This window comes from Tachysurus fulvidraco, chromosome 25 (genome assembly GCF_022655615.1).
Source record: "Tachysurus fulvidraco isolate hzauxx_2018 chromosome 25, HZAU_PFXX_2.0, whole genome shotgun sequence".
Lineage (NCBI taxonomy): Eukaryota > Metazoa > Chordata > Actinopteri > Siluriformes > Bagridae > Tachysurus > Tachysurus fulvidraco.
In genome coordinates this window covers 3,079,607-3,106,229 of record NC_062542.1, presented here as the reverse complement: position 1 = coordinate 3,106,229, position 26,623 = coordinate 3,079,607, and the positions used below count along the sequence as shown (strand labels likewise).

The 26,623-nt window shown below is 42.3% G+C and overlaps 1 protein-coding gene and 1 long non-coding RNA gene across 4 annotated transcripts in view; both read left to right on the top strand.

Moving 5' to 3' along the window:
• The first annotated feature begins 109 nt into the window (after positions 1–109).
• On the top strand, positions 110–4,692 carry LOC113649860. The gene is made up of 3 exons (XR_003442241.2): positions 110–551; positions 3,932–4,289; positions 4,373–4,692. It is a non-coding gene; the product is annotated as an uncharacterized LOC113649860 (long non-coding RNA).
• Positions 4,693–7,396: 2,704 nt separating this feature from the next.
• The window catches only part of LOC113649714 (raftlin), an 84,099-nt gene continuing 64,872 nt past the window's right edge, over positions 7,397–26,623 (top strand). For 2 of the 3 annotated variants that reach the window (XM_027157637.2, XM_027157636.2), the window contains exons 1-2: positions 7,398–7,983; positions 19,205–19,375. In XM_027157637.2, the coding sequence (XP_027013438.2) occupies positions 19,231–19,375 (145 nt within the window). In that variant the 5' untranslated portion in view covers positions 7,398–7,983; positions 19,205–19,230. Of the gene's footprint in view, positions 7,984–19,204; positions 19,376–26,623 lie in introns of all 3 variants that reach the window. The other variant, XM_047808487.1, reaches the window with a different exon arrangement.

Below are 26,623 nucleotides of genomic sequence, written 5' to 3'. Positions count from 1 at the left end.
ATCTCAGTGCGACACTACATTAAAGATGCACTTAATAGAACAAAAAACAGTCCATAATGCTAGATAGAATGTTTTTTTTTTTTTTTTAATGCATGTTCTCAGTCTGAGACGTCAGTCAGGACATATTGACATTACTATAGGGTCATTAGAGAGTGCGGATGTTTGCAGATGTAATTGAGCATGACCGAGATCCAAACGTAATTCGATGAAAATGATATGTTTACGAGCTTTATGATGAACACTTAATCTTCCTTCACATGATGTTGTGAAGATAATGGTGATGTAACACCCTTTCTTTGTCTTGCTCCAGCTCCTGCCCCATCTCCGCCTTGGCCAACTCCCTGATCTCATCATTGTTTACACCTGGATCAAATTTACCTCTGGTAGCATGATTTCCCAGTCTGTCTCTGTTTGTTTGTTGCGTCTCTTTTCTTGTGTTTTGACTGCATTTTTAAAACCTGCCTCAGCATTTTCCTCTAATCTCCTATTGTCCTTGTTCCACGTTCTGCCGAGTTGCGTCAGTCTGGACTCAATCTGAAGCAAGGTTTCAGGTGAACAAAGCATGTACTTGTTTTAAAGGTCTTGCCAAGATCTTGTTTTAAAGCAAATAATCACAATTACATCTAATCATTTTTGGCATACAAAGGGAAAACTGTAAGTGCAGAGAGTGTATCTATTATGTACGAACCATTTCTGCTGTAAAATAAATTGGCCAAAGGAAATGGAGATTGGATAATGTAAAGCAGATTATGGTCCAAGCGATGATAAAAAGGTAAATTGTAGATAATGTGAGCTTGTTTCTCATGAAAAGACTGAGGACAAAGAAGAAAATGTAGTATCTCTCTATGTCTCTCTCTCTCTCTCTCTCTCTCTCTCTCTCACAAACACACACACACACACAGACACACACACACACACACCAAATCATGAGGTTTGCAGCAGAAGTCCACGTCAGTTTCCACTGAAAAATGTAGCCGTATCTGATGAATCGCAATTTCTGCTTAAGCATTTTGATGGTAGTGTCCGAATTTGGCTTCAACATCATGATTCCCTGGACCAACCTTCCTTGTGTGAACAGTCCAGGCTGGTGGAGGTAGTGTAATGGTGTGCAGGATGTTTTTCATGCCCAGTTAATACCAGTCAATTATCCCTCATAAACCACATCCTATTACAGAGTCTTGCTTTTGACCATGTGCATCCCTTTAAAGCCACAATTTACCATCTTCTAATGACTGCCTCTAGCATGACCATGAAAACATACATGATGTCACAAAGCAAATTGGTTCTATGAATGACACTGAGTTCATACTGAATCCAGTAGATCGGCTTTAGAGATGTGGTAGAGATTCTCAAAAGGGTGACGGTGGCTCAAGTGGTTAAGGCTGTAGGTTGTTGTTCGGTGTTCTAGCCACAGCACTGCCAAGCTGCCACTGTTGTACCCTTGAGCAAGGCTTTTAATCCTCATTGCTTCAGGTGAGCTTCATCATGTGCTCTGACCCCAACGTTTATATTTGGGATTTGAAAAGAAAGAACTTTACTGTGCTGTAATTTATATGTGACAAAGATGAAAGTCTTCCAAAAGATCAGCAGGAATTGAAGCAACCTCGTGAACATGGAGCAGAATCTCAACGGAATGCTTCCGAAATCTGGTGGAATCCATTCCATGAAGAACTGAGGTTGTTTTGAGAGGCCTCACCTAGTATTAGTATAGTGTTCCTGACAGAGCGCTCAGTAGGTTTGATTATATGTCCTATTTTGGGGTATGGATCTTGTGTGGTTCTCAACTGGAAATGTGGAAATAACTGGGAACCTCGGCTGTGCTGTTCGATCAATCTGCCTCTGTCAATCTTGTCTAAAACCTTCTACAGACTTTTTTTTGCTTCAGATATCTAGTCAGCCATGTCACCTCATGCAACACTGGGATAAGAAATGTACATTTCAACACTGGAGACTGGCTGTGTGGTTTTGTTATAAATGCCCTTGTTCTAATATTCTGTCATTTCTATATTAACAACTAAGGCCACTTAAAATGTTTCCATAACCGTCAGCTTGTAATAAGTCAAAGAAATTTTAGCGGTGACATTTTCTTTAATGAGACATTTATTTCACATTTATGGAGTCTCCAGTGTCGGCTGTTCGTAACAGTAATGGGAATGTCTTCAGGACAGCATGCATTCAGAGTTCATTCAATTCTCTACCGCGGCACAGGGAGAACATGCAAACTCCACACACACAAGGCGGAGGCGGGAATCGAACCCACAACCCTGGAGGTGTGAGGCGAACGTGCTAACCACTAAGCCACCATGCCACCTGCATTCAGAGTTATAGTTAATCATAGTAAGTCTTTATATATGTGTGTCTTCACTGGTAGGAGTTTGAATGCAGAATCACGTGCTTGTGAGTTCACCAATTCATGTAAACAGAAATTTTGATGAAATGTAACAGCAAAATCAAGCATTTTTGGATCTCTCTCTGTCTAGATGTTGAGAAAACAAATAATGCAATCACCTGCTATTTTATTCCTTACTTACTCGATGTTCTTGTTTTTTGTACAGTTAATTGATATTGTCTATACGTTCTCTTTATTTTCCTGTTCGGGAAACTTGTGGACTTTTGGACGGATCCCAAAGTCAACATTCTATTTGTAGTGCAAATATTTATTTAAAAAAAAAAGGAAAAAAAAAAAAAGGATCTCAAATCCTCTGATCCTATTAACGTTTTATCTTTTAACACTATTAATTTTCTATTTGTAAAATCCTTCTGTCTGTATTTAAACCCCGTGCATCGTCGGACAAAAAGCCACCGTGGCGATTTTACAGTTTAGAACAGCGAGTTTGGTGTCAAAAAGAAATCAATTCAGGAATCAAACTCGTCACAAAGGAGAAGAAAGGGCATTTGCTTGTACACAGACACTAATACCACAGACAGCAACCACTATTCTCTTCTTCAGATTAATGGATGTTCTGTCTTTTTGGTATCGGTGAAGGTTTATGTTTGCTTTTCAAGGTCAACGGTTAATCCTCGCTTTAAATGCGCTACTGGAATGACGCGATCTTATAGAAAATGACTTCGTCCTTGATACATACAGTACAGCCATACATCCCGGCAACATGCTCTAACCTTGTGTGATATTGTTAAGCTTGAAGCTTTGGCTTCATCACCATCGTTCATTTTACATTTAACTCCTAAGTACAAGAGTGGAGACATACAGTACTGTGTCTTTCTTTTTTTTTTTTTTTACTAGATTTTCACCCAGAAAGCTGATATGATTTTTTTGGATCGTCATGGCTACCTTAGTGATTAGTGGCATCGCAGGTCACTTTTACTGATTCAAACCTACAGGGTCTGGAAATATTGTTGTAAGAATGTCTATCTATCTATCCATCCATCCATCCATCCATCTTACCGCTTATCCTACGAGGACATGCGTATCCTGGAGCCTATTCCTTGAGACCGGGGGCACAAGGCAGGGTACAAATTGGACAGTCTATCAGAACAGTTACACATATATTCTCCAATACATGTCACATACAATACGTGGACTGGCGGAGGAAACTGAAGCACCCAGAGGAATCCCATGAGGTGGAGGGCTAACCATCAAGCCATTGTGCCAGAGACAGAGAGAATTCAAATATGTTAAGCAAGAATCTGTGAAAACATGACACAATGGCTAAGTCTAAAGAAGTCTAAAGAACAATACGTAGAACATATTGTAAGATGTAAACAATAAATATAAAGTCTAAATATATGTAGCTTTACTTGACTTTTCACACACCCTGCACTCTTCTGGACCAAACGCTAGTCTGCCAGGATATTTACGCATAACATAAGACACAGAACAAAGCTAAAAAAATAAAAATCTAGTAAGAGGCACAGGAAGGAAACACCACCAGAAGACAGGAAGGCTAACTCATACAATTGTTCTTTACAGCCACAACGAGAAGAAAAACAGCTCCAAACTATGAGGACGGTGGATGGGCTACCAGAGCAGATGTGCGATTTTCTCATCATGATCCACTCCCGTTAGATAAGAACTGGAATACCGTACAAGGCTACAACAGGCACTGGAAGCAGACTGGACTAAGAGGAATTTGGACTAACTCAAACTAATCCAGTTAACTGAAACTCTATTTTTTTTTGTCCCAGTATGCAACTTAGAAAGGCAGCAGATGCTAGCTCCAGGTATTGACATTGGTTCCATCCTGAGCTTGGGTGGAGCTTTGCCTGTTCTTCCAACAGCCACATGGATTTCCTGTAGCTTCTACGGTCTCCCAGAAACATGTCAGAAGGTGGATTAGTGACTATAAATTGTCCTGTTTAATGTGAGGCTATGCTGTGGTGGTGTCTCATGAAGGGTTTTGTCGTGTTTCAGATTTGCTGTCAACCTGACCAGACAAAAGTAAAGTGCTTCCTGAAGTGAATTCGGAAAAGAATGCAGCCTTCAATTGAAATAATAATAAAAAAAATAATCCTTTTAGTGCTGTACTTCTTCTAAATCCTCCAGTTCCATCTGAAAGCACATTAGCCTTGATGTTTTATACCTATTCAAACAGTTCAACAGTCTGCAGCCTTGAATCAATTTTATGACAGCAAACTCGATTCACCTGCTGTTTAAGACTTCTAACACTAGGGGGCAGTGTGGCACCAGCCTTTCTTGCACATACACCATAGACACCGGTACTTATAAGGACAACCAAGTTATCGCCAGGAACCAGTCTAAATCTTTTGCCGTCCATTCCCTTCCTGATTCGTTTATTCCCAGTTAAACATGGTGTCCAGTCACCTCCATCGATTCACCTCGTATCACATCTTCTCATACAGATTTGGGGTTATTTATAATCCAGTCCTGAGAGATCTCCAAGAAAGCCATCCTGAAAGGATCTAAAACTAAAAGCGTGCTCGTCCATGTGTAAAGCGCGATAACACTTTAGTGCAAATGTTACTGATGGAAAGCACTGACACTGGAGACTCCTTCCAAAAGTCTTCAAGAAATGTCTCCAGGTTTCATCGAATCAAATATAGCGAACACGTGGACCATCTGCCATACAAGTCACTGAGAATGAGTTACTATAGAAACGATAACGTATTAGAACGTTATTTAAATTCAACAGCAGCACTCGTATACGTTCGAATGATTGTACATAAACTAGTTTTTTTTCTTCTTCTGTAAGTTGCAAGTCTTCCTATGTTTACACATGTTCTCCCATCTATGTTAGCACTGTGATTAGCATTTGTGTGATTAGCAAAACGGCCGAATAACAGAGCGACTGGTGAACGCTAACATAACATGCTAGCATGCTTCCACTCTTAATTAGCAAAACAAGCCGTGCTCTTTGCTAGGTGATGGATTGTGGCATGATTAGCTGTAATTACTCTCTGGGAGATCATCATCCTCTCGTTATCTTCAGGCTTCGGTAAAGGACACGTGCTAGTGCCAGATAATCATCACAGCATTATTTCTGTCTCATTTATTGACAGTGGAAGGTAACCGTAGTGTTTGTAGGTGTTTCGATCAAATTGTTTGCTTATTAGGAACTCAAACTCCGCCACGTCACCGCCATGTATATTTATCAGGAAGGAGACTGGACCTCTTCATTGAATTATTATTATTATTTTAACTCAGCATTTGCTACGATTCCTCAATTACTGTCTGTTTCTTGTTCCTAATCAAGTTCCTTTCTCCAGTCGTTCTCATCCCTTTTGTGTCCAGCTGCGATTGCTCTAAAATTTTGAGCCCCTCTTCCCCTCCCATCCCTTCCCGCTGGAATGGCTCTACAATCATATTAAAGCAACTGCAGGTTCTTGGTGAAAGGACAAAAACTGTAAATCCTTTGTTTGTGCGAAATGGTACCGTTTTAAACGTGTAGCACAAGCTACTTTACTGCCGATCTTTTGGATGCGAGATAAATAATGACAATAAACGAGATTTTGTGAAAAATCTGTCGACAGATGAGATAATGGGATAATGAGATTTTTTCTTGTTTGCTTTTGTTACACACGGTATATAAATATACTGTATATAAGGATGTGCAAATACACTTTGGTGCAAAGATCTTCGCCCCTTTTCAGCTCTGATGTATGCATTTTTTCAATGGTTGATACATTCCTTGATATTTTAAGACTGATATCGCAAATTTCAAACTACAAGTAAATGATTACTGCGACAAATTAGCGCTCTTTTTCACTCATCGATGTTCTATCTCCTGGAGAACTTCCTGGGAACGACAGGTGTGAGGTGAGGTGAAGATACATTGCATGGATCCATTGACAGGCACCATGCACGTTCATTCATTAGGGCAGTGGAGGCTCAATCAGGAAAGATTTTGAGTTGTTCATCTGGTTCAAGCCTTAGCACTTAGCCCCAAACTTCCACTGTTGGGCTCTTGATCAAGGTTGATAGCTGATCCTGTGTTCTACCCCAAGCTTCGTACAACCCTGGGATATGTGAAGAAAAACGTATGTGTGAAAAATAAAAAAAATAAAAGGCTTCTTCTTTTTCATAGCTTGAAGTAACTTGAGTCACCAAACCACATGCATGTTTTTGGGCAGTGGAAAGAAACCAGAGAACCCAAAGAACTCTGTACAGTAGCTTGAGGTCTGGATCACAGGAGTCATGCTGAATACTCCATCTGTAACAGTCTTGATTCAACTCTGGACAGATTGTGTCTGGAGGTAGACACGCGGCATTTAGGTTCCTTGCTACAGGATGTTTTGGAACCATGTTAGTTAATGTCATTCAACAAACTGGTTAAGAATGGAGACTTTCAGAGACTCATTTGATGAGTCATTTCAAGCCTAAACCAACGACATCACAACATCCGAGTCAAACAAACAATTTAGCCATCGGTAACGACCTTCTTCTGTCAGTGATCAGTCTGAATAATAGATAAAGAGGGTCTCATGTGGGGCTTATAAAAAATGCATTTCAGTAAATCACGCCACTCTAGACCACCCCACGCCCACCCGACAGAGTGCCCCGGACATTCTGTGAAACTGCCTTTGAGAAGTGTGCAGATTTCCTCTTTAAGGGTATACGTGCTCGCATGCATGACGTTCACCTCAAGAACTTCCTGTAGCATGAAGCGTGAACAACCTCAGAATGCTGGACGTCTGTCTCTTAAGGCGCCCCATGTTCGTCTACTCGGAGTCTCTTTTTTGTGTTTTGGTTTGGACTCTTGTTTCAAGCGATTCCCAAAATTCCTCATTAAAATCCCCACCTCTCTTTTCTCTCCCCTCCTCTCTCAGTCATTTCCCCCCTATCTCCCCTCTTCTCCATCTCCTCCCTCCCTCTCTCTCTCTCTCCCTCTCTCTCTCGTGCTCTCTCACCCGGTGCCTCCTCCTCAGATGTATTCTTCAGTCAGTGGGCTGGAACTGCAGCGGCTGCTGGAGGAGGCCAGAGTGTGAGAGAGAGAGAGAGAGAGAGAGAGAGAGAGTGGAAAGAGAGCGGGTGGAGGGACCAAGCTGCGTCTGGGTCAGCGCGGTCTGTCATCTCAGACAATCTAAACGCGAGCAAGCAAATGAGAGCATGTGTGTGTGTGTGAGAGAGATCGTGTGTGTCTGTGTGCATGTGCATGCGTGAGTGTGTGTGAGAGACACTGAGAGAGAGAGAGGGAGCGCAGCAGGAGTGCGGAGGTAGAGATGTCAGAGGATGTGGTTTTCCTGAGCTTGCAAAACACAAGCGCAGACATAGTTTGAGTATGACCTCAACACAGGCACACAAACTGAGATCTCCGCGATCCGTTTAGCTCTTCGCAGGACCGTAAGCGGTGGGATTTAGAGAAAACAGAGCCACGGTGCAAAAAAGTACGCTCGGGAAGAACAGATCACAGACTCTGGAGCTTTCAGGACTTCATCTGGGAATTTGGGGATTTTTTTGAGCACACTTTCCATCCTTCGCTCACTTCATGCCGTTGGTGAACTCGGCAGAGAAGACGTTCTGTGATCGCTGAGACTTCACGCACCTGTGGATCCACGACCGGGCAGGTATGATCTCAACATGCATATTCCAGATGTTTCTCAGACTTCTCACAGACTCAGTTAAAGTTTCTATGGTTTATATATATGATTTGTCGAATCATCGTGCTGTCTCATCGCTTAGCAAAGAACGTCGTAGAGATTTAATACAGCAAAATGATCGTGAGTCAGTCGAAATGGTTAGTGCTGTGAATAAGGTCTCGATGAATCAATGAATCGAGATTAGGCTCTAAAATACTTTTCAAGCTTAAGGCAGGTGTGTGTACAGGTGCAGGTTTGTCTATAAGAGCGGCGACCGGCACACAGACGCTTACTTTCAGAAGCGTGACCACAGAAAGGAAGTATTTAATTTTAAAAACATCACTTTCGAAATCATTTCAATCCGATTTTATTCGACGTCTTTCGAGACGGTTAAGAAGACAGCTGATAAAGGGCATATCTGTGATGATGATCGGTCACGGCAAGCCGCAAGCCTCATAACTTGCCTCACACGCTCACAAACACACACACACAAACACACACACACACACACACCCCTCCTTTATCCTCTCACAGATCAGTGATTCGGTTCTCCGTGAGTCACATGAGGAAAGCATGATCCAGGACAGCAGCTCGCTCTGAGACTTTTATCACTCCTTTAACAAGCCGTTCGTCTCGAATTTGCCCTTGTTACTAGTAAGAGAATGGAGGTCAAGGGTATTTCAGAAAAGAAGTGAGGGCGAATAAGGGTAAGAAGAGAAACAGGGATAGAAGTAAGGGGGAAAGAGAGAGAAATGTAGGCAAGTGGAAGGAAGGAGGAAAAAAAAAAAAAGGGCAAAAGAGGGCAAACTGTCATTAATCAGTTCCAGCGGCTGCCTGCGAGGCAAGCTGTGCTGGGTCGTGCTGGGTCTCAGGAACACACGCACAGAGGAGCTCGTTGTGGCAGGAACGTCATGAGAGCTGCTGTCAGATCTTTACAGTCTACTCTGGGATGGTGCTAAGAGAGCGTGGCTCTTGTTGCTGCTCCGTCAAGTCTTTAAAATCCTCTAGACAGACAATAAAATCTGGGGTAGACAAATAGTCATGTATATCAGAAATATGTAATAGCGTCAAAGCTTTTTCTGTAACAGCTGAAAAATATGACAACATGTTAAGACCTTCATTTATACATCCATCCATCCATCCATCCACCCACCCCTCTATTTATACATTCATTCATCCGCCCATCCATCAGTTTATACGTTTATGCATTTGTTCAACCATTCATCCATCCATCCATCCATCTATTCATTCATTCACTAATTTATATATTTATCCATCCATTCATCAATCTATCCGTCCATCCATTCACCCATCCACCCATTCAATCATATATCCATCCATCCATTTATTATTTCATTAATTCATCCATTCATCCAGCCATTCATGCATTAATTCATCCGTCCACCCATCTATCCATTCATTCATTCATTCATTCATTCATTCATTCATTCATTCATTCATTCACCCATTCATTCATTCATTCATTCATTCATTCATTCATTCATTCATCCAATCATTCATACATTAATTACTTCATCCAGCCATTCATTCATCTATCCAGGCATATATCCATCCATTCCTTTATTCATCCATCCATCCATCCATCCATCCATCTGTCTATCCATCCATCCAATCATACATTCATCCACCCATCCATTCATACATCAGAATCAGAATCAGAAAGGTCTTTATTGCCATGTATTGACTTTATTGACATGTATATTTTCACATACGAGGAATCTATCCATCCATCCATCCATTCATTCATACATTTATTCATCCATCCATTCATCTTCTGTAGCCAATTTTATCCTGTTAGATCTGCACTGGGATCAAGGCAACACAGGGGATCATGTACATACATTACACCTTCACACCAGGGGCTTAACACATCGGTTGGAATCTAGAGAACCAAAAAAAAAAACACAATACACTACAATACCATATAGATAAAATACAGAAAACTGATTTCAGGCTCAAACCCTGGAGCTATGAGGCAGTGACCACTAATCCCAATTTTTACAGCTTTACACGATCCAAGAAAATAAAGGTAGCTTTATCTAAGTTCTCTACATTCCCCTGGCAGACGTCCTTATCCAGAGCCACTTACAGACTGCTTTATCAATGAATATATCCTCATACTTGTTCACTGGGTCACAGACTAACAATCCCATCAGTCCAAAAAAACTCTGCTGGGAGGAAATAGAGCAAGAAATGTAATTCTTCAAGTGCTGGTTTAAGTTCCTCGGGAAGAGGCAGGTCTCTGGACGCCCTTTGAAGGTGGTTCGTGTCTCATCAGTTCGAACATGTAGGGGAAGTTCATTCCACCTTTCAGCTGCCAGAACAGAGACGAGGCTTGATGCATGGCTTCCTTGTACCCTGAGAGATGGACGGATCATTTGAGCATTGCTGGAGAATCAGAGGGAAGGAGAAAGAGAGAGATGTGGTGTATTTTTGCTTAATTTATAGTATTTAAGTGTATATTGGAAACATTTTGCGGGGCCACGGTGGCTTAGTGGTTAGCATGTTCGCCTCACACCTCCAGGGTCGGGGGTTCGATTCCCGCCTCCGCCTTGTGTGTGTGGAGTTCGCATGTTCTCCCCGTGCCTCAGGGGTTTCTTCCCGGTACTCCGGTTTCCTCCCCCGGTCCAAAGACATGCATGGTAGGTTGATTTGGCATCTTTGGAAAATTGTCCGAAGTGTGTGTGTGTGTGTGCCCTGTGATGGGTTGGCACTCCGTCCAGGGTGTATCCTGCCTCGATGCCCGATGACGCCTGAGATAGGCACAGGCTCCCCGTGACCCGAGAAGTTCGAATAAAGCGGTAGAAAATGAATGAATGAATGAATGAATGAATGAATGAATGAATGAATGAATGAATGAATGAATGAATGAATGGAAACATTTTAGCGTTCAGATTCACATGCAGCTTTTTTGCAGCTAAAATTACACAAAATGTACTTTTCAAGAAATGCGATGAGTGTTTTGTATGAATGTAGAATTTCAAAACACTAGCATCATGGGTTCAAATGTTACTCAGTTCAATCCCATGGAACCGATAAACACATCTGAACGAATTAAAGTTTAAATCAAAATGTCTTGGCCTACTTTGGATATTGAAAAGAAATCAAATGACCTTTACTGATTTTGATTTGGAAAAAAAAAACTGAGCACAAATCAACCTATAGGTGGCAAAATAAAAAATGTCAGAGCTGCTGTGGAAATTCGAATAAAAATAATTTATACGTAATCTTTAATCCGCACAGACGTTTCTCGTATACGACTTTGTCGGAGTCTGTGTTGGATCCGAGGCTCGGATTCCCCGCACTGCCCGGTGTGTGAGCCTTACATCGATTTTCCCATGATTAAAGTACTAGTATATCTAGTTTTGATGAATCAGCTTGTAACCCAGTTTGACTGTTTGCCATAATGGGTAATACCAACATTTCTGACAGTCCTGAAGGCAATAAAAACCCATTAACGATCCTTTCGTCTGCCCGTCCGTCTGTCTGTCTCTAGCTAACAGCACGGATTCTGTTTTTATCGATGAGTCACGAGCGCCTGCGTTCGTTCTAAGTTTGAGGATTTTGTTAATTAAATCCAGTCAGCAGTACCTACGAGCTGGCAGATGTCCTTGCTTGTGAAGGTGCGTGATTAATGGATCACACGAAAGCTTCAATATTTTGATAACCCGATTAGGACAGAGAATCCTCTTGCACCCAATTAAGCTTAATTGAGCTAATTAGGACGGCTCGGCGCATCCGAAACGAATCCCAGCATACACACGCGTGGAAGTGACTTTGAAATGACTGACACCTTTTCCTCAAGTACGTACTGTACCATATTTCATTCTTTCACCACCCTCATCTCAGCAAGGAGCTCTCACGGCCCATGTAATTAGGGCGGCGGTTCTCCCGCAGCGTTCCTCCTTACTCGAGGTTCGCACTCCGGCAGAAAATGAAGTTGACTTTCTTCTTACGAGGCGGACTTCAAATCAGATGCCTCTCTCAAAAAAAAAGAAAGAAAGAAAAACGAGTCGGCTTAGCCGGGCGCTTTGACGGAAGATGAATGGCAATTTCTGCCCCTTGCCGCTACGCCCTGCCACTTTGAATGAATTACGCTCTCTTGGTTCAAGCGAAGATTAGCTTCCTCTCTTTCCCGACGTGGTGACGGAGGCCGTGGGCACAAACCTCACCACTTTGTCATGAGACAGAATATTAAAAGGCAATCTGAGCAAAAAAAGGTGTCAGGAAGCCATGGGCCTGCAGCCATTTAGAGTGCCACTGACGGTTCAGCGGGAAAAAAGGAAGTAAGGAAGTACCTCGGATATTTCTCAAAGACGGATCGACTCTCTTTGTTTATGGGTGGTCAAGGAAATTGCGTCCGTATCGATCCGGTAACGTTCGAGGAGGAGATGTCAATATCCTGTTTGAAAGAGGAAAACGAACTTCCTCCGCCTTCACGCGCCCTAATAAATAACTGACTGGGAGCAAATTTAGATCATGCCATGATTATTCTGCATTATTGGAACGTTCACACGCTACCTAGGAAAAAAAAATTGTGTATCTCTGTGTGGTCTTTATTATTTATTGAGTTATTTACTCACTTTTATAGACTTCGCCTTGCGCCTATAAAACCAGTCAGTGCCAGAATATGGCAGCGGAGGTGCAAGCCGAGAGAAGGAAATGATTTGTCCGGCTAAATCTAAATTAGAAAAGGAGAAAAGAACTATAGGGAGGAGGGGGGGGGGTAAAGACAGAAAAGCAGAAATATGGAGAGAGAGAGAGAGAGAGAGAGAGAGAGAGAGAGAGAGAGAGAGAGTGTCGTCTTTTATTCTGCCTTGTATGAAACGGTTGTCAAGGGGCCGGTTCCCATGGCAATCCCATCGGCCGGGGCCGGGCTCCCAGCTTGGTCATGGCCAGGTCTGGAGATGCTGAGCAGATGGATTTTTGTCTCTTGTCCCTATGAATGCTGGTTAAAGACAGAAATGTCTGCATTCTCCCAAAGAAAATGGCAATTGTGTTTCCGGCGAAAGAGCAGCATCAGACACACACTGACAGAGAAATCACATTTTTTAATGGATCCTCACGCCGATATTTCAGTGTGTGGGTTGAAAATTTGCATGCAAGCATTGCATGGATAAAAGGGAAAAAAAAAAGGAACACTGATACAAACTGATGCTACATGCATTTCTAAAACTCATGCTTGAAAAAAAAAAGGCTGGTGCAGAAATTTTCTAACCACAAACCATTCCAGCTTCCTGTAGCAGATCCTTTGGTGCTGTTTATAAAGTCAGATGTTAGCTAAAGGCAGCTTATCAGACCAGGGACTAGCTACAGGGGGTTTAAATGATTCGTCGGTAAACTACTGATGTGACGTGACTTTCGACGACGGCGAGAGAACCTTAAAAGATAAAAGTAAAGAGTAAAGAGAAGTATGCATACGTTTAAAAGACAGTAACGTATTTGACATCACGGCTGGGAAACAAAACAAAACCCAACCCTAGAGTGACAAAGACATTCATTCATTCATCCATTCATTTTCTATTTTTTATCTGAACTACCTCGGGTCACGGGGAGCCTGTGCCTATCTCAGGCGTCATCGGGCATCGAGGCAGGATACACCCTGAACGGAGTGCCAACCCATCACAGGGCACACACACACTCTCATTCACTCACACACACACTCACACACTACGGACAATTTTCCAGAGATGCCGATCAACCTACCATGCATGTCTTCGGACCGGGGGAGGAAACCGGAGTACCCGGAGGAAACCCCCGAGGCACGGGGAGAACATGCAAACTCCACACACACAAGGGGGAGGCGGGAATCGAACCCCCAACCCTGGAGGTGTGAGGCTTAACGTGCCAACCACTAAGCCACCGACAAAGACGTTCAATGATAAACATAAACAGAAGGAGAAATGCTAAGTTTCATGTTTGGGTAAAATTCATTTAATTGTCAAATTTGAGAGCCACCAATCAGCATCTCCTTTTTCCTGTTACTCTCTTACCTCCAAATTTGCTCTTCTGAGATCGTGGATGTGACATTCGACCTCGTATTGACTTGCAAAGCGTCTCATGACCTGCAAAGGCTAAGCATCGAACAGCCCTTAACAGTCTGTAGAGATCACATGACATGATTTCCTTCAGTTCAGAATGTATCAGATGTGTGGAGAGTCCTGTTTTTCTCATCTCACACACACACACACACACACACACACACACACACACACACACACACACACACACATACACACACAATGCTCCCACCCAGGTGAGGAAGGTGATGCAGGAAGCTAAGGAAGGAAGTAAGAACTCCAAACAGGGCATCACAGAGCGAGGCTTCACTGCTGAACGGACAAAAATACAGGACAGGAAGCTGCTGCGCTGTGGACTTATTTGTCACTTAAAAAGAACAAAGGTCACTCGAGCTCGTCGGTCATGAAACTCTTCGCTGCGTATCATGTCTAATCTGCTAGCTGCTAATCGAGATCAGTGGAATTAAATATCATCGTTTCCAGAATGTTCTTCTGCACCAGTTGAGCGGAAACAACATAAATACATAAAAATAGTGAGAAGCGACTGACCAGAGACGGCTGCGGAAGTTATTCTGCGCTTCGGTCGGGTCAGAAATAGATTGTAACGTGCATTTATAGTTTGCGTGTTTTGTCTAAATAAATAGATAGATAGATGGATAGATTACACCACCCCACCCCCACCACAAATATGTGCAAATGAGCTGATGAAATTTTATTTTTATATGCTTCATTACAGCCTTCTAAAAGTGAGACATGTTTACGTGTCCGGAAAAAAAGCTATAAAAAAACCCCAAAACAAAACAAAAAAAAAACAGGGAAATGGTTGCTTACTGATCTACAGATCAGAAGGTTGTGAGTTCAAGTCCCAGGTCCACAGGTCCACTGCGTTACACACTGCCGGGCCCTCGAGCACGACCCTTAGCTGCTCTGTTGTTGAAATAAATTCTCTATGCTCACATTAGAGTTTTCATTCATTTTCTACTGCTTTTCTCGGGTCACCTTGGATGGAGTGCCAACCCATCACAGGGCACACACACACTCTCATTCACTCAGACACTACGGACAATTTTCCAGAGATGCCAATCAACCTACCTTGCATGTTTTTGGACCGGGGGAGGAAACCAGAGTACCCTGAGGAAACCCCCGATGCACGAGGAGAACATGCAAACTCCACACACACACAAGGCGGAGACGGGAATCGAACCCCGACCCTGGAGGTGTGAGGAGAACGTGTTAACCACTAAGTTACCATGCCCCCCTTAGCGTTTTCAGTGTATGTTAATTCTCTTTACAGGTTTGTGAGAAACCATGAGTGTGACCCCTGGTCTTAATGTTAACACCTGCTTTAAACATTAAACCTGTTTTATTTCCCGTCTCAGATCGTTAGGATCAGTGAAACGTGGCAGCGTCGAAACCGAAAACACGCAGACTCATTTTGGAAAACATGCAAAAGAATGAAATGCGCTTTTTTTTTTTTTTAAATCATAAACTAAGTCATAATTAAGATTTAGTATAGCAAAGTAATCACAGACACTATAACGAGTAAAAAAAAAAAAAAACACGAGCCGTACGTCGTCGATCAGACCACACGGCGTCTTTTTAAACGGTCCGTTATTTCTGATGAACGTTTTCCTCACCGCCGTATTATCACAGTATAGGTCAAAACTTTATAACGTTTCGGTTTCAACAGAATTGGAAAGTTGTTCTTGATAGATAAAAGAAACCATCGTGTGTGACATCATGCGGAAAGTATGAATCCTGTCTGTTTAGATGACTCATTAAACTCAGGTTTTTTTCCTAACACCGTCTTTCAAGCTTCTTGGGTCTCACGCGAGTTTAATATCGCAGTCTTACCCAACTCTGTAAAGATTTATTTCCTTTCTTCGAAGTCTGTTGACGTAGCTGTTTAGAGCAGAGCGGCCAGATAACTTGATTTTTTTTTTTTTTGTTGATGCTACAAATGATTTCCAGATCTTTTTTTTTGTGAGAGGAGAAGAAACATTAAGTGCTCAGATACTTTAGAGCAGAGCGGTGTGTTGTACTAAAGACAGACGTGGGCATGTGGTAACGTTTTGACATCCAAAGGGCATTCTTCTTTCTTCTTCTTCTTCTTCCGGCGCTGAGGGAGCGAACTTTTTACCGAGTGCACGCTCTTCTGTTCCGCTGTCAGTCTCCTGTGTGCATGGTTCGCTTCGCTCTGATGGATAAAGCATTGTGCTGCTGAGAATTTCAGAGGATCCAGTAGTCACTCTGAAATTATAAACATCTCCCACTCAGCCCTCAGCTCTAAAAATACCCGCCGACTCATACCCCATCCATCCATCCCTCACCCCCACCCCTTTCCGTCGTTCCACTTTCCCTCCGTTGGTTTTGTTCAGGTCCAGGCGACGTTGAACGTCCTTCAGAGAGCCGCGTTGGACGGCGTCACTCTTCGTGTCAGAACCCTGTGTTTTTCAGCGCCTTTTTCTCTTAATCCATCTGTAAAGCCTTCATCTGTTTTCTTTTACAGAGGAGGCTTTGAGTGCTGCAAGTCCTCAGTTAGGCAATTTAAGAGTTATTAATGTTGAGGGAGAATTTTTATTTTCTCTGTCATTTCTCTTTCTGTCTCTCGTCATCCCTGTCCCTCTGTTTTTGTTACTCGCTCACCCTCTCTCTCTATATATATACAGTATATAATGTCTCTGTGTCTCTCTCTCTCTCTCTCTCTCTCTCTCTCTCTCTCTCTCTGCTTCTTGCCACCTTGAAAAACTGAAATCTTGCTCAGAGGGAAGTGACAGAGCAAACAGAATAATAAAAATAAACCAAAGTCACACTTCAGGGTGAAACACACTTGATTATTCACCCGGGAGATGCACGACTGGAAATTTCCTTAACGTCCTACTTGTGCAGATTCGCGCCTCATTTCGTTCTTTCGGGTGGCGGCCCATAGTTCAGACATGATCGCTGAACGCAAAACATCATTATCCTGACGCCTAATGAAACGCATCTATTCGACCGCGCTTTCCCGAAAGCATCATTTCTCATGGCGGAGCTGTTGAACGAGTCAAGCTCCTCGCCGAGGCCCTAATTAATCTCAGCGCATGGCCTCGTCTCGCGTTCCCTCGATTCCCTGAAGAACAACGCAGGTCCCTGATTTGCAGTGATTGATTCTCACCTTTACGTTCGCACCATTCACCTGGTTTTGTGCAGCTTCTCTTCTCCCGGATTAGCCGGTCGCTAAAAAACTGCGCGACGTAATTAAAAGGGAACATAATAAAGTGCACACGGCATCGTCGCTCCCTCACCGTTTAATCAGCCGTCACGCTGCTGACAGAACAGATTTGTGTGACGAGGTAGAAGTGAAGGTCCGGCTTTCTCACCCGTTAGAGGAACCGATAGCTTATTTACCTTCTTTTATTATTTATTTACCAACCGTCAGAAGTCATTAGATGGACTTTTACTGAATTTTTTGTACTTTTTAGCACAAAGACACAGCGTGATGACATACGTACGTACATAAAGTCATCGACGGCGTGTTTGTGTGCTCCGTCATATACTCAAAATCTTTAACTAGCGTGTTATCAGTCACTTCTCTCACTACTTCTAGTCATGTGCTATCAATCACTATCACTAACACTTCTGTCCTTTGTTTCACCAACTTTCATGTAAAATGACAGAAACGGTTTGCTCAGGCTTGCTAGTAAAAAGCTAGCATGCTACTGTAATCGCTTTGTACTTTGTATAAACATAAAAATGTATTTTTACATTGGCTAGTTTTTATTTCTCAGTTTTAGCAAACTGACTAGCATTGCACTGAAATATTGTCTTTGAAGTAGCTAAACCTAGTCGTCTAAATGCTTTGCTAATCTTTCCCTTAACGGATCCAGCTGACTAGCATAATACTGAAAGTTTTAAAATTTATAAATACCAACATTATAGCAGTTATTAGCTTGCTAGCTAAACTGTTGTTTTTTTAAATTAGATACAGCAGACTGACTAGCAATAGTATAACTAGGTGTAGATGTCTTAGAAACTAGCTATGATAAAGCTGTTATCAAACTAGCTACTGTAATCTTTAAAAAAAACAGAACTTGATGACTAGCATTACACAGGGATGCTGACAATATTAGACAGTATTAGACATATATTACCCTAAATACCTAGCTATGATTGATATCTAGCATTACTAGATATAGATTTCTAAACATACGTCTATTAGCCAGCTAGCTAAAAATACTTTTCTTTATTTAGACAGCAAACTAGCTACAGTAGCATTACACTGGAAGATTAGTGAAGTAGCAAGACATAGCTACAAAATACCTAGCTGGATCTGAGCGTCCGGCTGACTATCAGTTTTTCCAGAAATAGAATTAGTGGTACTGGTTCTCTACTACATCTGATACTGTAGTAGAAAATACCCAGCTGTGTTTAAACTATTGCCCAGCTAAATAATCTTTTCCTAAATATAACTAGCTGACTAGCAATACACTGAAAGGTTGTCGATCTTGAAGCAGCTAGCACTGACTATCGCTGCACTCGACAGCTTGTTTAAGGTGTATTTAAGCTAGACATTGAACAGAAATGATGCCTCAATAGATTGCTAGCTAGTTCTACTCTGTAATTTGGATGGAGTCCAAGGGTGGGGACTATTTTTTTCCACCTTAAGTCACGCAATTGTATGCTATCATCTGTATACAAGATGTACAATGGGGGGAAGTATCCAGCCTCCAGGACCTTAGTACATAATCCAAGACAATATCCAGGGTTTGAATCCAGGGTTAAAGTACAACAATGAAGCCAAGAGGACGATGCAAGACAATGTATGTCGAGCACAAAGCTCAATGTTTGAGTTATTGACCAGTAAAGTGTAAAAATAGATTGTCTTGTTCTTGTATAATGGTAGGAGGTTTTTAAGGTTTCTGAGTATTCATAGACTTGGTGACAAAACCCCAGTAAACATCTGAACATCTGCGAGGAGGCCGTACTTGCAGGAAAATGACGTTGATTTGTTAGCGTTCAGATATTTATCTCCACATCTGCAAGTATTTATAGATTTCTAAAGAATAGTTGGTTCAGGTCTCACTTCCTTTATACAGCAGGTCTGAGAATAGAAAAGATAAAACAAAAAACTTTGGCTTAACACCTGTGTACATGCTCCAAAAAACTTTTCTGTTTCTGTCTCACTTAAGGTTCAACGTGCACTCTGACAGCAGAGATGGGTTGTGGGCTGAGGAAGATCCGTCAGACGGACGACAGCAGTCCAGGGAAGATCTACTCAACCCTCAAGAGACCACAAGTGGAGACCAAGATAGGAGTCGCTTACACGTACTGCAACGTGGACTTCCTGGTTGGAAAAGAAGGTAAGTCCATCTTATACTGTAGGAACAAGGAACAAGCAGTGAGCACAGACAGGTCTATAAAATGTCTACATTTCATTCCCAATGAATGCAAGATAAAGATAATAATAAAATAATAATAAAGAATTAAATTAGACCGAAAGCAAATAGAGTCAGGCTCATTGATCGATATCTACACTCACACCTGTGCGTCGCTCTGGAAATCCCATCGTACGCCGCTGTGGCCGACCCGCTGATGTGGAAATGTTGCATTTACCTTTTTAATCTTTCTGCAAATATCATGCTGTGTACGAAGCCGGTTGTAACATGTTAACGTACATTATGGTTAAAAAAACTGTCTGTTTAAAGATTTCTAAAACCTTGTTAACTAACGTCATGCTTCGATCAAGCTGCGAAACGAACAGACGTCGAATCAACCGGTTTGTAAACAGATACCGGCTGTTTAAATTGTCTGTGATGCTCCTGGACTGAAATGCTTCACGTTTCCGTCCTTTTACGTGAGCGGCCATGGAATACAGAAATATATTTCAGTTTAGAAAGGGTCTTAGTCTTAGTTCTCCAAACTATACAAAATATTTTGTAAGCATGTGAACTGTAAGCATGTGAACTGAAACCCTGAGTATGAGCCAGAATTGATGGTTAATATGATAGCTGATGTGTTTCTCTGATAACAGTGTAGTGGAGTGTAGAATAAAACAGGTAGTACAAGGTTCCCAACTCTGTACTGGAAGAACCTCGTATCCTGCACATCGATGTGTTTTCTTTGCTCTAATGCAAAAAAAATGTTCCTAAATTGTAAGCTCATATTTCAAAAATTTGAGTGCTCATGTTAGAAACAGCAGACTTGAAAAAGATTTTTGGTTTGCGGTCACTGATGTGACAAAAATCTGAAGATTTATCAGTTGGATTAAAAACAAGAAGAAGAAGAAAAACAAACTACGAGCCCCGGCTTTATGTCACAGAGTTCTGAAAAAACTCTGAAAAACTAAACTTCCAAGTTAGTATTCGATCATCAAGGCAACATATAACACCTGTATAGGATGAAAACTATGTACCACCCTATCTGTACACATTAAATAGACATCTATCTATCTATCTATCTATCTATCTATCTATCTATCTATCTATCTATCTATCTATCTATCTATCTATCTATCTATCTATCTATCTATCATCTATCTATCTAATGTTGAGGAAGCCGAGACCAGAACTGGGAACCAGTAATGTTCTATACAGGGGCCATAATTCTTTGCCACAGCCAATATTCCACTGACACTAAGACAAACTGGTGGAATCAGGTGTGACTCGGTTGGACTAAAAGCCTGTGGTCATGCCAAATCTTTTTGAAAGGTTTGAGAGTTTTCATTGGAGGAAAAAAATGGCTGGTGTCTGATCTGGTTAAGCAGAAGAACAATAAAACCAGAGTGAGATTAATTACAGCGCGCCCGTTTACTCGGCTTAATTAGCTCTTTCAGACTCTGTTTTGCTGTAAAAGGGCTGCCACTTATCAAGACGATGAAGCTCTGATCACTTTGAATATCTGTTAAGATTGGATTAACACCGCAGTCATGCCGTGATCTGTCACGTTCCCTCTATCTCGTTATTGCACTTCACCTCCAGTGCCATTATTTACACTCCCACCTGTGTGTACACCTGCCATCAGGAGGATCCTTGAAAATGTCTAGGAGTTTTTAGGGCTCTATTTTTTCATAAACATTGTTCAGATTGATGCAGGTCAAAAATAAATGAGAGTAAGATGATTATTTGGCCAAATGGGACATATAATGAGTAGAAATGAGCTAGGAACTGTAATCCTAGTTTTATATATATATTATATATATATATATATATAAGCACCTGAATCCTAAACGAACTTATATATATATATATATATAAGTTTCCTCTAACCTGTCCATATATATTTGTCAATCCCAGATTTATTGACACTATGGTTCATGGTGGATCCAGAGATTATAACGGGAATAGACCCTGAACTTTTAGTACCTTACAATAGCGGTCCCCAACCTTTTTTTCGCCGCAGACCGGTCAATGTTTGATCATTTTACCGTTGCCCGGTGGGGGGTGGGGGCTATACAATTAAATTAAAATGAATAATTTTAATTTAATTGTATTTAAACTTGCCTTTTTAACTCACTACAACGCTAAATCAATGAGAACCCTGAGCTTGTTTCTTTGCAACGAGACGGTTCCATCTGGGGTAACAGGAGACAATGACACCCGAAGTGTGTCGCTTATGTCCAGTTTCTTCCGTTGTTTTGTTTTGGTTGCCATCACTGCAGAAATCCCCGCTTCACACAGATAGCATGTCGGAAATGGCGATAGGGATTTAAGTGCTGTGGTGGCAATCTCACGGTATTCCGCCATGACTTTAATCCAGAACACCGGCAGAGTTTCTAACTTTCTAACGACGTCTGTTTCGTGCTCATTTTTGCTAATTTGTGGGTTAAATTTGAGCAAACACAATACACACCAAGCACTGTTAAACATGACAAAGTACCGGTGAACAGAGAGAAGAGCGATACACACCTTCTCTCTCCACCAAAGCTACAACACCACTGCCGCTTGCAGCTGCTCAGCTCCAGGCGTCACCTAAACCCGGCCCGATATCATGATATTTTGCGCATGCGCGGTATTGGTGCAGCTTTAGGTGACGTCTCTCAGCTCCCGGTTAATCTCTCGTCCATGGAAAGTCACACAAACCTGAGAGAAATACACCACAGTAAAATGGAAATAATTGAATGTTCCTTGGGCGGCCCGGTACCATGTGGTCCACGAACCGGTACCGGTCCACAGCCCGGGGCTTGGGGACCACTGCCTTACAAGACATCTTACAAAATTGTAGCCAATGTTAAATCTTGGGTTCTGCTCCATGTAGAACATTTCCAGCTACTGTACATGGGTATATCCTAAGCATGGGTCACACATTCCAATTCCCCACCTCCAGCTGGCAAAAAAACAAAGAAAAAACACTGCCTAAACTTGAAATTCCTACTTGTGCCTGATTTTCCTTTTAGGTTTGCGGAGTGACGTCAAATCACAGGTAGACAAAGAAGAGCCTATGTATTTAAAACCAAAAACAATCAATAAATCAAGAAAACATGAAATATTCAATTAGGACAAAAGTCGCAGATAAAAAGACGCAGCTGCAATGGCTGAGCTTCCTTGTCGAAAGATTCGATTCCTGTTTAAGTGGCTCTTGTTCACTGTGTAGTCGTCAGTTTGTCGTTTTGGAGATCTGTGAGTGTCTTTGCCTTTTAGGGAGTTTTGTAGAACGGAGCTTTTGGTTAATTGTGTTTACACTCACAAGTAAAAGTAAATCTGTCAGGAAATTTGTTTCCAGTTTGCCCTGCGACAACATTCACAGGCAACTTCAGTAAAACGTTGATACATGAGTGGCCGTTTTGTGTTCTGTTCGTTTTATACTGTATAGCCTTTTTTTTGTTGATGGCTGCTTTTAATGTGGGATGGGGTAGCTCAGTGGTTAAAGTGTTGGGCTACTGATCGGAAGGTCATAGGTTCGAACCCCAGGTCCACCAAGCTGCCAATGCTGGGCCCCTGAGCAAGGTCCTTAACCCTCAATTGCTCAGGTGTAAGTCACTCTGGATACGGGTGTCTGCTAAATGATGTAAATCTGGAGCTGATTTTACATGGATGAGGAACTGGTCTGTGGCTTAAACCCAGTGATACAGTCATGCCATTTTTCATTCATTTTCTACCGCTTATCCGAACTACCTCGGGTCACGGGGAGCCTGTGCCTATCTCAGGCGTCATCGGGCATCGAGGCAGGATACACCCTGGACGGAGTGCCAACCCATCGCAGGGCACACACACACTCTCATTCACTCACACACTCACACACTACAGACAATTTTCCAGAGATGCCAATCAACCTACCATGCATGTCTTTGGACCGGGGGAGGAAACCGGAGTAGCCGGAGGAAACCCCCGAGGCACGGGGAGAACATGCAAACTCCGCACACACAAGGCGGAGGCGGGAATCGAACCCCGATCCTGGAGGTATGAGGCGAACGTCATGCCATTTTGAATCGCAAAATATTTGTTTGAAATTTATCAGTGAAAATGGAGGATAAATACCTTCGGTGATCATTCAGACTTTCATTTGCACGATCAGATACAGAGTCATGTCTCCAACTGTAGACATGTAGACAAACATGTAGTTCTCTCTACACAAACAATCGCTCAGTGAGAAATTTGTTTATGAAACTGTCAAGCGCCTTGCATGAGCCAAAACTCCTAGATTTCACAAACAACAAAGTGTCTTCGAAATCTCTCAGACTTTCTTCAGCAATCTAAGCGTGTTGACTCATTACACTTGCTTTCTATATCTGGATCTTCCTGTCATAAGGCTTATTTGTTACTGTTAAGTTGACGCAAGGTGCTAGGAGAGGTGTTTATAGAGGTGTGCGGCGGTTCGGCACGAAATCCCGAACCCCGCTGAACGTGCGGAGAACGGCGACGGAAAAATCCGGAGGCTAAATATAACTGTCAGTGTTATTGTTCACGAAAGCAGGGTGTGATGAAACGTCTTAGCGAGCAATGTGAGAAGGCGCGCGTGCTAACAATTCAGCTTAGAGATCACATTAATCCTGTATAGAGCTTTCAGATGAACACCGAACTCTATCTGGGGCTTAGAAGGTCTCTTGTGCACCCTCTCTCTCTCTCTCTCTCTCTCTCTCTCACTCTCTCTCTTTCTCTTTCTCTTGGAAAATAATACCCTTCTGATGCTAGTCTGGATTCTCGGTTGTACGTCAGAATAGTTAATACGCATCACTCACTCACTCACTCTCTCACTCATTTTCTACCACTTTATTCGAACTACCTCGGGTCACGGGGAGGGGGTCATTGAGCATCGAGGCAGGATACACCCTAGACGGAGTGCCAACCCATCACAGGGCACACACACACTCTCATTCACTCACACACTACGGACAATTTTCCAGAGATGCCAATCAACCTACCATGCATGTCTTTGGACCGGGGGAGGAAACCGGAGTACCCGGAGGAAACCCCCGAGACACGGGGAGAACATGCAAACTCCATACACACAAGGCAGAGGCGGGAATCGAACCCCGACCCTGGAGGTGTGAGCGAACGTGCTAACCACTAAGCCACCATGCCGCCTAATACGAATGGAAGCCATTTGTTGTAGGATTCAGGAGTGTATCAGCCACTTCATTAATAAGCATTATGTATGATGAAGTAAGCAATAAAACAAGATGCTGGAAAATAATCAACAGCCCTGAACACAGAGATGATTAAATTCCTATAACTGCACGTCCCCAAGAGATTTATTTATTCCTCATGTACCACTTTAATCAATTACGTGAAGAGTTATGATTTTTCTTTATTTAAAATTGATTTATATCCATTCAGGGTGTTCCCCACCTTGTATCCTGAGTCCCCTGGGATAGACCCCAGGGCCCATATTAATAAAGATTCTCAGAATGATCTCAGAGAGCTCCTAATTTAGCTTGAAAATTTATAGCTAGGAATCTTATCTTCAGTGTTATACAGGACCAATCTCAGAGCAACTCTGAGCAAGGAAAATACAACAACTTTTATCTTAGAGAGTAGGCGGGGCTAGAAAATAGATGGATCGGTCAATAAAATGATGGCTAGATTAATAAAGAATTAAATAACTCATAAAGTTATATAGGGGGACACACGGTGGCTTAGTGGTTAGCACGTTCGCCTCACACCTCCAGGGTTGGGGGTTCGATTCCCGCCTCCGCCTTGTGTGTGTGGAGTTTGCATGTTCTCCCTGTGCCTCGGGGGTTTCCTCCATGCATGGTAGGTTGATTGGCATCTCTGCCTTGTGTGTGTGTGTGTGTGCCCTGCGATGGGTTGGCACTCCGTCCAGGGTGTATCCTGCCTCGATGCCCGATGACGCCTGAGATAGGCACAGGCTCCCCGTGACCCGAGAAGTTCGGATAAGCGGTAGAAAATGAATGAATGTATGAATAAAGTTATATAAACAAACCATTTTTCACTTTTTACAAATGGTGTTTTTTTTCCCTGTTCATGCTCTTTTTCAAAAGAAAGCCTCCGGACCGGAAAAGCTATTGATAATAACCTGAATCCTAAACGAACAGTGAGTGTATGATTTCAGTATGACGACAATATAAACTCCAGTGTGTGAGATTGTCTCCGCGTGTCTAATGATCCCTGACACTCCTCTGCTGAGATGAGAGACCGCGATGCTTATTGCTTAGTCATATTAATCAAGTTTATGGTGCCGTGGTCGAATCTGTGCCTCGGTCTCCCAGCAGACGTGGACGAAGGTACAGCGTGTTGTGTTTACGGCCATCATTACAATCGAGTATGATTAGGAGGAGCAGACAAATCGTTCATAGATCTCGTAGACAGTGAAGCGTGCCAGATGGTATAATTATGTCGAAGTGTACCGTCAGGAGAGCAAAGTTATCAATTGAATAGAATGCTCAGACATGACACCCACTCGAACGTCGGCCTAAATTAACTGCCGAATTTCCCCCGGAGGAGGAAAAATCGACGTGTACGTTGTTAAAAAAAGCTCTCGATGCGATAAAGCAGACAGATCAACCGACACGCCGTTTGTGATGTCTGTCACGTTCCTGATTTTTCCGTCTGTTTAAAATGTCAGGTAGATAAAGGACAGAAAAAACAGCGCCACACGCCCTCAGGTTCTGTTTACTACCAGGAGAAATCATTTTTAGTACAAATCCACCTTCGACCTGCACGAACCAAAATAAACTCGCACACACATCGGCAGGGGCAGCGAGTGAGTCAAGGATCTACAGGGAACTGAGCTGCTTCTGTGACCTTCATGTCTTAAAGTGGCTTCCTCTCGCTTTTCAGCCCAAACAGCAGGAGTCGATTATGTATGGCTCAATTTAACGGGGAACACGAGGGCCTGCCTCGGCCCTGGCAGGACTATTAAAGTGGTTTTTTTTTCGGACGTAAGCAAGATTCCCTGTGAAAAAAAAACTTGCACTATTATTAAGCTTATTTTGCATATTATGTAAAGTCTCCTGTTGTGCCTGTGATGGAATATTATTCAGGATTTACGCACTGTTTTATATCACAATTACAATCAGAGCAAAGCTCCTACTCTATAAAGCGCAGGAACGAGTTCAAAAATCCGCAAATGACTTTTTTTTTCTCCTTTATTTATTTATTTATTTATTTATTTATTTATTTTTATTTCTGCTTCCATCATCCTGAAATCAA